Source organism: Macaca fascicularis, chromosome 3 (genome assembly GCF_037993035.2).
Source record: "Macaca fascicularis isolate 582-1 chromosome 3, T2T-MFA8v1.1".
NCBI classification, from domain to species: domain Eukaryota; kingdom Metazoa; phylum Chordata; class Mammalia; order Primates; family Cercopithecidae; genus Macaca; species Macaca fascicularis.
In genome coordinates, this window is record NC_088377.1 from 47,920,618 (window position 1) to 47,933,212 (window position 12,595).

Below are 12,595 nucleotides of genomic sequence, written 5' to 3' on the forward strand. Positions count from 1 at the left end.
TGATACAGAGTCGCCCTCTGTTACCCAGGCTATAGTGCTGTGGCACCATCTTGCTTCAGTGCAACCTCCGCCTCCCATGTTCAAGAGATTCTTGTGCCTCAGCCTCCCGAGTAGCTGGAATTACAGGTGCCTGCCACCATGCCCAGCTCATTTTTGTATTTTTAGTAGAGACGGTTTCTCCATGTTCGCCTGGCTGGTCTGGAACTCCTGGCCTCAGGTGATCCACCCGCCTCGGCCTCTCAAAGTGCTGGGATTACAGGCTTGAGCCACCGCACCTGGCCTGGGTTCCTTTCCAATTAGCAGAGGTGCTATTTCTGCTTTCTAACTGAGATTGATTTCCGCTTTGTCAGCTGAACTTTCATTGTTCACTTTACAACCTTCTAGTGGCCCTTCCATTCATTTCCTGCTTGCATCAGAATTCATGTCTCACATTCAGCCTCCACCCTGGGTTAACATGACACGTACTTATGTGTGTTGAAACTTGAGTTTATAGTGAGGGTGCCTCCTGGAAATGATAAAGTTGGGGGTAGAGGAAGGCTGGCTGCATTTTGAAAAATGTTCCCATTTCAGGTAATGGTTGCTTCTTCAAGTGTATCTAGATTTGGGTACCTATAAAATAGAGAATTTTTAATTTAATGTTTTGCAGATTCCTGCTTTTCATTTAGTTACAATTAAAAGTTTGAAAAGTATTATCACAAACACCTACATACTCTTTGCCTCGATTCACCAGTTAGCATTTTGCCACATTCACATTCTATATATTTTCTGTCCTGAACTGTTGAAAATAAGTTACAGTGGCTGGGCATGGTGGCTCATGCCTGTAATCCCGGCCCTTTGGGAGGCTGAGGCAGGTGGATCACTTGACAGACAGAGCAGCCTGGGCAACATGGTGATACCCCATCTCTACAAAAATTACCTGGGCTTGGCGGTGCATGCTCGTATCCACAGCTACTCAGGAGGCTGAGGTGGGAGGATCACTTAAGCCCAGAAGACGGAGACTACAGTAAGCGTAGATTGCACCACTGTCCTCTAAACCTGGGTGAAAGAGCAAGACCCTGTTTCCCCTGCCACCCCCACAAAAAGAAAAGAAGTTACAGAAGACATCATGATACTTCATCCCTGAACACTTCATCATTATCTTTGTCTCCTAAGAGCTAGGATATTCTCCTACCTAATGTCAATACCGTTATCTTACCTAAGAAAATGAAAATAATTCCATATGTAATATCTAGTTTAAATTGTAATTTTCGGCCGGGCGCGGTGGCTCACACCTGTAATCCCAGCACTTTGGGAGGCCGAGGCGGGTGGATCACAAGGTCAGGAGATCGAGACCACGGTGAAACCCCGTCTCTACTAAAAATTACAAAAAATTAGCCGGGCGCGGTTGTGGGCGCCTGTAGTCCCAGCTACTCGGGAGGCTGAGGCAGGAGAGTGGCGTGAACCCGGGAGGCGGAGCTTGCAGTGAGCCGAGATCGCGCCACTGCACTCCAGCCTGGGCTGGGCGACAGAGCGAGACTCCGTCTCAAAAAAATAAATAAATAAATAAATAAATAAATAAAAATAAATTGTAATTTTCCCTGCTGTAGAAAATACATCTTTTCTGCCCAATTTAAAATGTAGATTATGGGCCAGGCACGGTGGCTCACACCTGTAATCTCAGCACTTTGGGAGGCTGAGGAGGGCGGATCACTTGAGGCCAGGAGTTCAAGACCAGCCTGGCCAACATGGTGAAAGTCCGTCTCTACTAAAAATAGAAAAATTAGCCGGACCTGGTGGTGCACACCTGTGATCCCAGCTACTCGGGAGGCTGAGGCAGGAGGATCACCTGAGCCCAGGAAGTGGAGGTTGCAGTGAGCTGAGATGGTGCCGCTATACTCCAGTCTGGGCAACAGAGTGAGACTCTGTTTCAGAAAGAAAGAAATAGATTATAATCAACTTTCACTTATCAAATTTGGTTTTCATAGCTCTCTAGAACAGTTCTCGCCCTGCCTCCATATTGCTATTTTTGGAATAGTCCAGGCCAGTTATTCTATAGAATGGCACACACCCTGGCTTTAACTGTTTATTTCCTCCTTGTGTTGTTTGACCAGTTCCTTTACCCTTTATTTCTTGTAAACTGAAAATTAGGTCTGAATCTTGATTGGGTTTAGAGGAAATATGTTTGAAAGAAAGACTTCACTGGTAGGTTGACCATATTCCCAGGTTTCTCCAGGATAGCCCTGTGACCTGTTGTGTCGGCATAACCATTGTTTATTTTTGCTCTCAGAAGTGTTCTGATTTGGATGGTAAGTTAAGTCACTATTTATAAGTGATGATGTACTTCATGTGGACTACCATCAGGAGGCCCATCCAGTTAGATTGATCCGCTATTTATAATACTGAGTTTGATCACGTGGTGATTGCCAGATTTCTTCAATGTAAAGGCATCTTTTTCTCTTTGTAGTTAGTAAGCAATCTGTGGGATAATAATTTGAGACTAGGAATATCCTGTACCTATGACCCTTAACAGAATAAATTCCACATTAGTTGTTACAATGCTAGATTTATTCAGATGGTTAAGTTTCGACAATGAGACAGATTTTTTTTTTTTTTTTTCTTGAGGCGGAGTCTTGCTCAGTCACCCAGGCTGGAGTGCAGTGGCATGATCTCGGCTCACTGCAAGCTCCACTTCCCAGGTTTGCCATTCTCCTGCCTTGGCCTCCCAAGTAGCTGGGACTACAGGTACCTGCCACCACGCCCGGCTAATTTTTTGTATTTTTAGTAGAGACAGGGTTTCACCATGTTAGCCAGGATGGTCTCAATCTCCTGACCACCACGCCCGGCATTTTTCTTCTTTTTTTTTTTTTTGTCCTTGAGACAGAATCTCGCTCTGTTGCCCAGGCTGGAGTGCAGTGGTATGATCTCAGCTCACTGCAACCTCTGCCTCCTGGGTGCAAGCAATTCTCCTGCCTCAGCCTCCCTAGTAGCTAGAACTACAGGTGTGTGCCACCATGCCCAGCTAATTTTTATATTTTTAGTAGAGACGGGGTTTCACCAGGTCGGCCAGGCTGGTCTTGAACTCCTGACCTCGTGATCCACCAGCCTTGGCCTCCCAAAGTGCTGGGATTACAAGTGTGAGCCACCACGCCTGGCCAGATTATTTTTTAATGGGAGAACAATGTTTTATTTCTGACCATCTTAAGATCCTCAGACAGGTCGGGCGCGGTGGCTCAAGCCTGTAATCCCAGCACTTTGGGAGGCCGAGACGGGCGGATCATGAGGTCAGGAGATCGAGACCATCCTGGCTAACACGGTGAAACCCCGTCTCTACTAAAAAATACAAAAAACTAGCTGGGCGAGGTGGCGGGCGCCTGTAGTCCCAGCTACTGGGGAGGCTGAGGCAGGAGAATGGTGTAAACCTGGGAGGCGGAGCTTGCAGTGAGCTGAGATCCGGCCACTGCACTCCAGCCTGGGCGACAGAGGGAGACTCCGTCTCAAAAAAAAAAAAAAAAAGATCCTCAGACAACTTAAACATTGGTTACTTACCTTTTCCCTATTGTACAAAATGTTTTTTGTTGTTGTTCATTGCAGCTTTCTCTCCTTTGAAAACACTAAGAATAATGTCACTGCATCAGTTTTTACTAGAGCCAATCACCTGTCATGCCTGGAACAGGGATCGTACTCGTAAGTATTTTATTAACTTTTCTTTTGTATTTTGGTACCTTTGGTACATCTCATCTTTAGACACATTTGGGGCTCACATATCTCAGTATCACATGTGCAAGGAACATACATCTATTATGTACATTCAGAAGGGAACTAAGTCAGTCCTTTGGTTTACAGATAGATAAACTAAGACCCAGAGTGAAGGAAGGGCTGTGCAGAGGTTACATACCAAGTTCAGGTTTAGTCACAGCACTAGGACCTAGAATAAGCTGTTTCAGAGACAAGCGGTTTGTTCCTGAGCTACTCAGAGCTTTATTAACTAGTATTTACTGTGTTATTCATAAGCAGCTTGAGTTTCTCATTTTCTAGCTCCAGCAAACTAGAAAGGGATGGAGAATGCTCTTAGAAGTAGGCACAGTCCAGCAAGCAAAGTGACAGATAATATAACAAGATGAGGCTGCATGCAGTGGCTCATGCCTGTAATCCCAGCACTTTGGGAGGCCAAGGCAGGCAAATATCTTGAGCTCAAGAGTTCAAGGCCAGCCTGAGCAACATGGCAAAACCCTGTCTCTGCAAAGAAAAATACAAAAAATGTGTGTGTGTGTACATATATACATATTTTGCTTGTTTGTTTTGTTTTGTTTTGTTTTTGAGACAGAGTCTCGCAATGGCACAACCTCAGCTCACTGCAAACTCTGCCTCTCGGGTTCAAGCAATTTTCCTACCGCAGCCTCCTGAGTAGCTAGGATTACAGGCATGTGCCACCACTCCTGGTTAATTTTTTTATTTTTAGTAGAGATGGGGTCTCACCATGTTGGCCAGGCTGGTCTCGAACTCCTGACCTCAAATGATCTGCCTGCCTCGGCCTCCCAAAATGCTGGGATTACAGGCATGAGCCTCCATGCTCAGCCTTGTCTGTCTTTATTACAGACATCATAGTGTGTATAAAGTAGTATCTCATTGTGGTTTTGATTTGCATTTCCTCCATGAGTATTGATGTTGAACATTGTTTGACATGCCTGTTGGCTATTTGTATGTCTCTGGAGAAATGTCTATTCCGACATGTCTGCCTAGTTTTAAATAGGGTTATCTTTTTATTGTTGAGTCATAAGAGTTCTTTATATATTCTGGCTACAAGTCTCTTATCAAATATTTTCTCCCATTCTGTGGGTTGTCCTTTCACTTCTTTGAAGGTATTCTTTGACACACACAAGTTTTTAATTTTGAACAAGTTGCCAGGCACGGTGCTGTAATTCCAGCACTTTGGGAGGCCAAGGCGAGAGGATCGCTTGGGTCTAGGAGTTCGAGATCAGCCTGGGAGAAACCTCGTCTCTACAAAAAATAAAAATTAGCTGGGTGTGGTAGCACGTGCCTGTGGCCCCAGCTTACATGGGAGGCTGAGGTGGGAGGATCACTTGAGTCTGGAAGTCCACGGCTGCAGTGAGCCATGTTCATGCCACTGTACTCCAGCCTAGATGACAGACCAAGACTCTCTTTCTCAAAAAAAAAAATAATAATTAAATAATAAAAATACAGAAAGAGCAGAATTGGAGAGAAAAAGTCCAATTTCGCTTATTTTTCTTTTGTTGCTTGTATTTCTGCTGTTGTATCAAAGAAACCATTGCATAATCCAGGATCACAACGATGTGTGCCTATGCCTATGTTTCCTTCTAAGAGTCTTAAAGCTTTAGTCCTTTTATGTAGGACTTTGATCCATTTTTAGTTAATTTTTGTGTATCCTGTAAGATAGGGTTCCTTTTGTATGTAGATATCCAGTTTTCATGGTTTTTTTTTTCTTCTTTTTTCTGTGTTTATTTATTGAGACAGAGTCTTGCTCTGTCATTCAGGCTGGAGCGCAGTGGTGCAACAAAAAACTAGCTGGGCGAGGTGGCGGGTGCTTGTAGTCCCAGTTACTTGGGAGGCTGAGGCAGGAGAATGGCCTGAACCCTGGAGGTGGAACTTGCAGTGAGCCAAGATCGCGCCACTGTACTCCAGCCTGGGTGACAGAGCAAGACTCCGTCTCACAAAAAGAAAAAAAAAAAAAAGAGCCTGTGTATTGGGTGCTTGAATATATATAACCTGGCAGGATAGTGAATTTAGAGCATGTGCTTTGTAACCATCTCACAGAGCTTCATAGCCAGCTTTCCTGGATCTTCTGTTTCCACTTTCCCATCTAAAAATAGGCTTTTGGAGTATTTCCAATTATTTTTAATACAGATGCAAGCTATCATTGTCCTCATTTAAACTACTTGATAAATTCAGCATATTAAGTCAACATTTTTTTTTTGACATTGGAATTTGAAATTTATAACATTTTCCAGGTTTAAATTTGGACTTGGCTTTTGAAATCTCTATATACATGTGAGAAAGTTAGAGAAATATATAACTAGTTTTCAGAAAGCACTCTTAAGTCCTTAGGATTTTATAGCTAGATATTTACCTAGTTCCACAGTTTTATCTGTAAAGCAGATAGATGTAGCTTTCCTAAGGAGGGTAGGAAAGTGAGTGTAGGTGGGGACTATTCATGACTGGCCTAAAGCTTGGATCATAGGTCCTAATTTTTTTTTCTTTTTTTTTTTTTGAGACAGGGTCTCACTCTGTCACCCAGGCTGGAGTGCAGTGATGCAATCTTGGCTCACTGCAGCCTCTGCCTCCTGGGATCAAGCGATTCTCCTGCCTCAGCCTCCTGAGTAGCTGGGACTACAGGTGCGTGCCACCATGCCCGGCTAATTTTTGTATTTTTAGTAGAGACGGGGTTTCCCCATGTTGGCCAGGCTGGTCGCGAACTCTTGATCGCAGGTGATCTGCCTGCCTCATCCTCCCAAAGTGGTGGGATTACAGGCATGAGCCACCATGCCCAGCCCATAGATCCTAATTTTAATTTTAAGAAACCAATAAAAAGAAAGAGGGGCAGGGCATCTTGGCTCATGCCTGTAATCCTAGTGCTTTGGGAGGCCAAGGCAGGAAAATTGCTTGAGGCCAGGAGTTCAAGACCAGCGTAGGCAACATAGTGAGACCCTGTCTCTACTAAAAATAAAAATTAAATTAAATTTTAAAAAAACAAAACAAAAAACAGATGAACTAGAAAGGGTAAAAAATGATATATGAATATAGGTCTAGTATCCCTTATCTGAAATGCCTGGGACCAGAATTGTGAAATCCAGCCGAGCCCAGTGGCTCATGCCTGTAATCCCAGCACTTTGGGAGGCCGAGGCAGGCAGATTACCTGAGTTCAGGAGTTCGAGACCAGCCTGACCAACATGGAGAAACCCTGTCTCTACTAAAAATACAAAATTAGCTGGGCGTGGTGGCACATGCCTGTAATCCCAGCTACTTCAGAGGCTGAGGCAGGAGAATCACTTGAACCTGGGAGGCGGAGGTTGCAGTGAGCCAAGATCGCGCCATTGTACTCCAGCCTGGGCAATGAGAGCAAAACTCCATCTCAAAAAGGAAGAAAAAGAAAATCAGAAATCCAAAATGTTCCAGAGAGCATTACGTTTTAGCATGACCTTTTGAGTGTCATGTTGGTACTCAAAAAGTTTTGGATTTGGAAGCATTTCAGATTTCAGCTTTTCAGATTATGGATGCGCAACCTGTATGAGTTTTTAAAAAGTCCGTTTTGTGTATTATATTTTGGATTAGTTCAGGAAATTACTCTTGAAAACAAAGTATTGTGATCTATATTGGCTTTATTGTAAAGGAGAAGTTCAGTATAGTTTATCAGCAGAATCAATTTTTTTATATAAACTAGTTGTTCCAGCGTGGGTCCATGATAACAGTAATGGAAGTCCATAAACTATTTTCAGCATTTCAAAAAGACCAACAGAAATTTAGATTTAGCTCTAATAATATTCCACAGGTGAATGAAACTGTCAAATATTTTTACCCTGATCTAAATTTATTTTGACTAGGTATAGTAACATTGTTTATTTTTTGCTGGTTAGAATCATTAATTGACAGTTGTACATGTCTCTGGGAAAATGAATTTTTAATCTTAGTTTTCCTGTAAAGCATTATAAAATATAGGACCCAAGTAAAGTTAAAAAATAAATAAATAAAAGGAATTCTTCAGAGGTGAATTTGAGAACTACTTTTTCAAAAGTTTTTGTTTTCCTTAACTACAGTCTGCTTTTAAAACAACTGTGACATGTCTCCTTTTTGGTGACAATTTCAAGTTCAGGTGTTAACTGTTGTTTGAATTCTGTCTCCAGAGATTGCCCTCAGTCCCAATAATCACGAAGTGCACATCTACAAGAAGAACGGAAGCCAGTGGGTGAAAGCTCATGAACTCAAGGAGCACAATGGACACATCACAGGTAAAGGAAGATAGCCGTGAGCTTAGTGTGGTATTTCCAAATCAGGCACTCTTCCTTTTAGATAAAGAGCCTGGCCGGGCGCGGTGGCTCAAGCCTGTAATCCCAGCACTTTGGGAGGCCGAGACGGGCAGATCATGAGGTCAGGAGATTGAGACCATCCTGGCTAACACGGTGAAACCCCGTCTGTACTAAAAAATACAAAAAACTAGCCGGGCGAGGTGGCGGGCATCTGTAGTCCCAGCTACTTGGGAGGCTGAGGCAGGAGAATGGCGTGAACCCGGGAGGCGGGGCTTGCAGTGAGCTGAGATCGCGCCACTGCACTCCAGCCTGGGCGACAGAGCGAGACTCCGTCTCAAAAAAAAAAAAAAAAAAAAAAAGAGCCTAACAAACCCAGTTGGCCATTTTTTTTTTTTTTTTTTTTTTTTGAGACAGAGTATCACTCTGTCGCCCAGGCTGGAGTGCAATGGCGCAATCTCTGCTCACTGCAACCTTTGCCTCCCAGGTTCAAGTAATTTTCCTGCCTCAGCTTCCTGAGTAGCTGGGATTACAGGCGCGCACCACTGTGCCCGGCTAATTTTTTAATTTTTAGTAGAGACAGGATTCACCGTGTTAGTCAGGCTGGTCTCGAACCCCTGACCTCGTGATCCACCTGCCTCGGCCTCCCAATGTGCTGAGATTACAGGATTGAGCCACTGTACCCAGCCCATAGTATTTAAAGTCATGCAGCACTTACTGAATTTCCTTAAAATTTTAGAGAAAATACTGTAATAATGATCTCAGTTGTTAAGTGCTTCTTGTAGCCCCAGTTGGTACCTAGCACTCTACTGTTGCTATGGAAAGCACTGAACCTACCCTGAGGACTAAACAGCTAAAATTAGGAGATGAGACGTGAAATTGAAAGCTAGATAACATGAAAATGTAGACAACATGAAAACGTGAGCCAAACTGTATTTCCAAGTGTCTTCCAAAAGTTTCCTTTGTGTTTTCAGGATAAGGAAGACTTTCCAGAATATTGAAAAGAACAAAGTAATATAATAAACACCCATATCAGATAATTGCCACCAGAATTACCAACTTTTTCCCTGTGCCAGGAAGTAATTTCTTTTCCTGTATCAGGAAACTTAAGGAAAAAGGATATAATAATAAGGAATATTATTCTAGGTAATGGTAAAGTCACCTCTCACCAGCAGTTCTATTCCTCTCCCCTAGAAGGCAGACTATAATTTGCTATGACACCATTCCAGTCCATTTTAATAAATTTACATACACACATGTTCATAAACAAGCTTAGGCCAAGCACAGTGGCTCACACCTGTAATCCCAGCAATCTGGGAGGCCGAGGCGGGAGGATTGCTTGAACCAAGGAATCCAAGACAAGCCTGGGCAACATAATGAGACCCCCTCTTTACAAATAAAAAAATTAGCACAGCGTGGTGGCACACACCTATGGTCCCAGCTACTTGGGAGGCTGAAGTGGGAGGATCACTTGAGACAAGTAGATCAAGGCTGCAGTGAGCTGTGATCACACCACTGCACTCCAGCCTGGGTAACAGAGCAAGACCCTGTTTTCAAAAGAAAAAAGAGAAAACAATCTTTAGGACTATTGGCTAGTATTTTTTGAAGCTACATAAATGGCATGACATTATGCATCTCTGGCAGCCTGCTTTTGCATTCGTGATTGTTTCTGAGATCCATCTATGCTGCTGTCTAGATCAAGTTGATTCCTTTTAACTACTCTTTAGCATTTTATACCTCACTTACTTACTCTTTCCTCCATTGAAGGACATTTAGGTGGTTTCAATTTTTCCATATTACATGGAAGTGCTGAATAGGCATCCCTTGATTTCTGTACGTATGCGTGAATGTTTGTAGATGGTAGATGTGTTAATACCATAGGATATGCACATCTGCAGTGTTGCCAGGCCTCATCAGATTGCCGTCATTCCCACTTGTCCTGTATGAGAGTGCCCGTTTTCCCACACCCCGCCACATACTTGAGGTGATAAGACTGATGAATGCATAAAAGGTTCATCCGTTGCTTCTGTAAGTCGTATTTTCCTGATTAATGGAAAAGATGAGCATACTTTCAGACGTGTATTAGCCATGAGAGTTTTTCTTCGTTGTGACTGTCCTGTTCATAAATCCTGATCATTTTTTCATTGAGTGTTTGTCTTTTTCTTTTTCTGTTTTTTTGTTTGTTTGTTTTGAGGTGGAGTCTCATTCTGTCATCCAGGCTGGAATGGAGTGGTACAGTCTTGGCTCACTGCAGCCTCTGCCTTCCAGGTTCAAGCAATTCTCCCGCCTCAGCCTCCCGCGTTGCTGGAATTACAGGCACCTGCCACAATACCTGGCTAATTTTTGTATTTTTAGTAGAGTTGGGATTTCACCACGTTGGCCAGGCTGGTCTCGAACTCCTGACCTCAAGTGATCCGCCTGCCTCGGCCTCCCAAAGTGCTGGGATTACAGGTGTGAACCACCGTGCCCGACTTTTTTTTTTTTAGACAGGTTCTTGCTCTGTTGCCCAGTCACCCAGGCTAGAGTGTCATGGCTCACTACAGCCTCAACCTCTAGAGCTCAAGCGATCCTCCCACCTCAGCCTCCCCAGGGAGCTGGTGCTAAAGGTGTACGCCACCACACCTCGCTAATTTTTTTGTAAAGATAGGTTTCACCATGTTGCCCAGGCTGATTTTTTATTCTTTTAGTTGGACTCTGTAATTTTACCTCTAATCACCTAAAATACTGATGAGCTTAGAGATCTCCTTACCCAAATAAGAGAACTTAGCATGTTTTGCTATTCTGCATCCTTTACAGAAGTTGTCCTGCATTCTTCAGCATAACTCACGACCACCCTTGCTTTGACCAGTGATTTGTAAATAATGCTCTTGAGTACCAGGAGCTGAGTATATTTCCAAACCAGCGCCAAAGACAGCGTTTCTATTTTTGTCGCTCTTCCTTTCCCACAACCTTATTTCTATTAGCTTTGGCCTATTTTCTTAAGTTCCTTTGCCAGTGGCCTCATAGGCTAAGAATAAGAATACTCATATTTTAAATTGGAATTTTAGGCCAGGCAGGTGGCTCACACCTATAATTCCAACACTGTAGGAGGCTGAGGCAGGTGGATCACCTGAGGTCAGGAGTTCGAGACCAACCTGGCCAACATGGTGAAACCCTGTCTCCACTAAAAATACAAAAATTAGCCAGACATGGCAGCAGGCACCTATAATCTCAGCTACTTGGGAGACTGAAGCATGAGAATCGCTTGAACCCAGGAGGCAGAGGTTGTGGTAAGCCGAGATGGCGCCATTGTACTCTAGCCTAGGGGATAGAGCAAGACTCTGTCTCCAAAAAAAATTAAAAATTAGGCCAGGCGCAGTGGCTCACACCTGTAGTCCCAGCACTTTGGGAGGCTGAGGCGGGCAGATTGCCTGAGGTCGAGAGTTCGAGACCAGCCTGACCAACATGGAGAAACCCTGTCTCTACTAAAAATATACAAAATTAGCCGGGCATGGTGGCTCACGCCTGTAATCCCAGCTACCCGGGAGACTGAGGCAGGAAAATCGCTTGAATGCAGCAGGTGGAGGTTGCGGTGAGCTGAGATTGCGCCATTGCACACCAGCCTGGGCAATAAGAGCGAAACTCTGTCTCAAAAAAAAAAAAAAAAAATTCAATTGGAATTTTAGCATTTAAAAGGAAATACTTTTAAATGACAAAAGACAAAGATGAAAGATGAAAGAAATTGCCAAAAATGTGAAATATTTAGTTATGTGGTTTTTTTCCCTCTACTTCTCTTTTGGGGTTCTTTGAACTTGGGCCTATTTTCTGTCTAGCTGCTCACATGGCATTTTTTAGATCTGAAAAAAACTTGTTTGAAAAATCTAAATATAACTCTGGGGCAAGAGATCAAGGATCAGACATATTTTCTCAGAAAGATAGTGATTTTAGGGGGAAAAATATTTTCTAAAGCATTCTAGAAGAAAAAACTAGTCCATACTACAAAGAAAAGAAGTGTGGCAAACATCAGGGATATCATAGTTCTGAGGTTTTATTCTTTTGTGTTAAATATTTGATTGTTCACCTTTTTAAGAAACATGTTTTGTTACCATGGAAAATTTTAAACAGATTTTTAAAAAAAAATGCAATAGTGTATAATGAGCCTTTTATACCCATCACCTAGATTCCACAATTATCAAGTAACGGCCAATCTTGTTCTCAATTCACTTTCTCCTTTCCTGTACTAATTTGAAGCACATCCCAGACATATTATTTCACATTTCAGTTTGTATCTCTAAAAGGTAATGATTTTTCTTTTTAATAATAATAAATATTCAGACTTACACCTGTAATCCCAGTGCTTTGGGAGGCTGAAGCGGGCAGATCACTTGAGCCCAGGAGTTCAAGACCTGCCTGGGCAACATGGTGAGACCCCATCTCTACAAAAAGTTAGCCAGGCATGGTGGCTTGCACCTGTAGTCCCAGCTACTCAGGAGGCTGAGGTAGGAGGATTTCATGAACCTGGGAGATTGAGGCTGCAGTGAGCTATGATTGCACCACTGCACTCCAGTCTGGGTGATAAAGTGAGACCCTGTCTCAAAAAAAAAAAAAAAAAAAAATCTAAAATCTAATAAAGAGGACTG

At 43.1% G+C, this 12,595-nt stretch overlaps 1 protein-coding gene across 3 annotated transcripts in view; it reads left to right on the plus strand.

Annotated features, from left to right (window-relative positions):
• The window catches only part of ARPC1A (actin related protein 2/3 complex subunit 1A), a 39,831-nt gene that overhangs the window by 4,202 nt on the left and 23,034 nt on the right, over window positions 1-12,595 (plus strand). For all 3 annotated transcript variants that reach the window (XM_045387914.2, XM_045387915.2, XM_045387917.2), the window contains exons 2-3: window positions 3,571-3,663; window positions 7,857-7,961. In XM_045387914.2, the coding sequence (XP_045243849.1) occupies window positions 3,600-3,663; window positions 7,857-7,961 (169 nt within the window). In that variant the 5' untranslated portion in view covers window positions 3,571-3,599. The remainder of the gene's footprint in view (window positions 1-3,570; window positions 3,664-7,856; window positions 7,962-12,595) is intronic.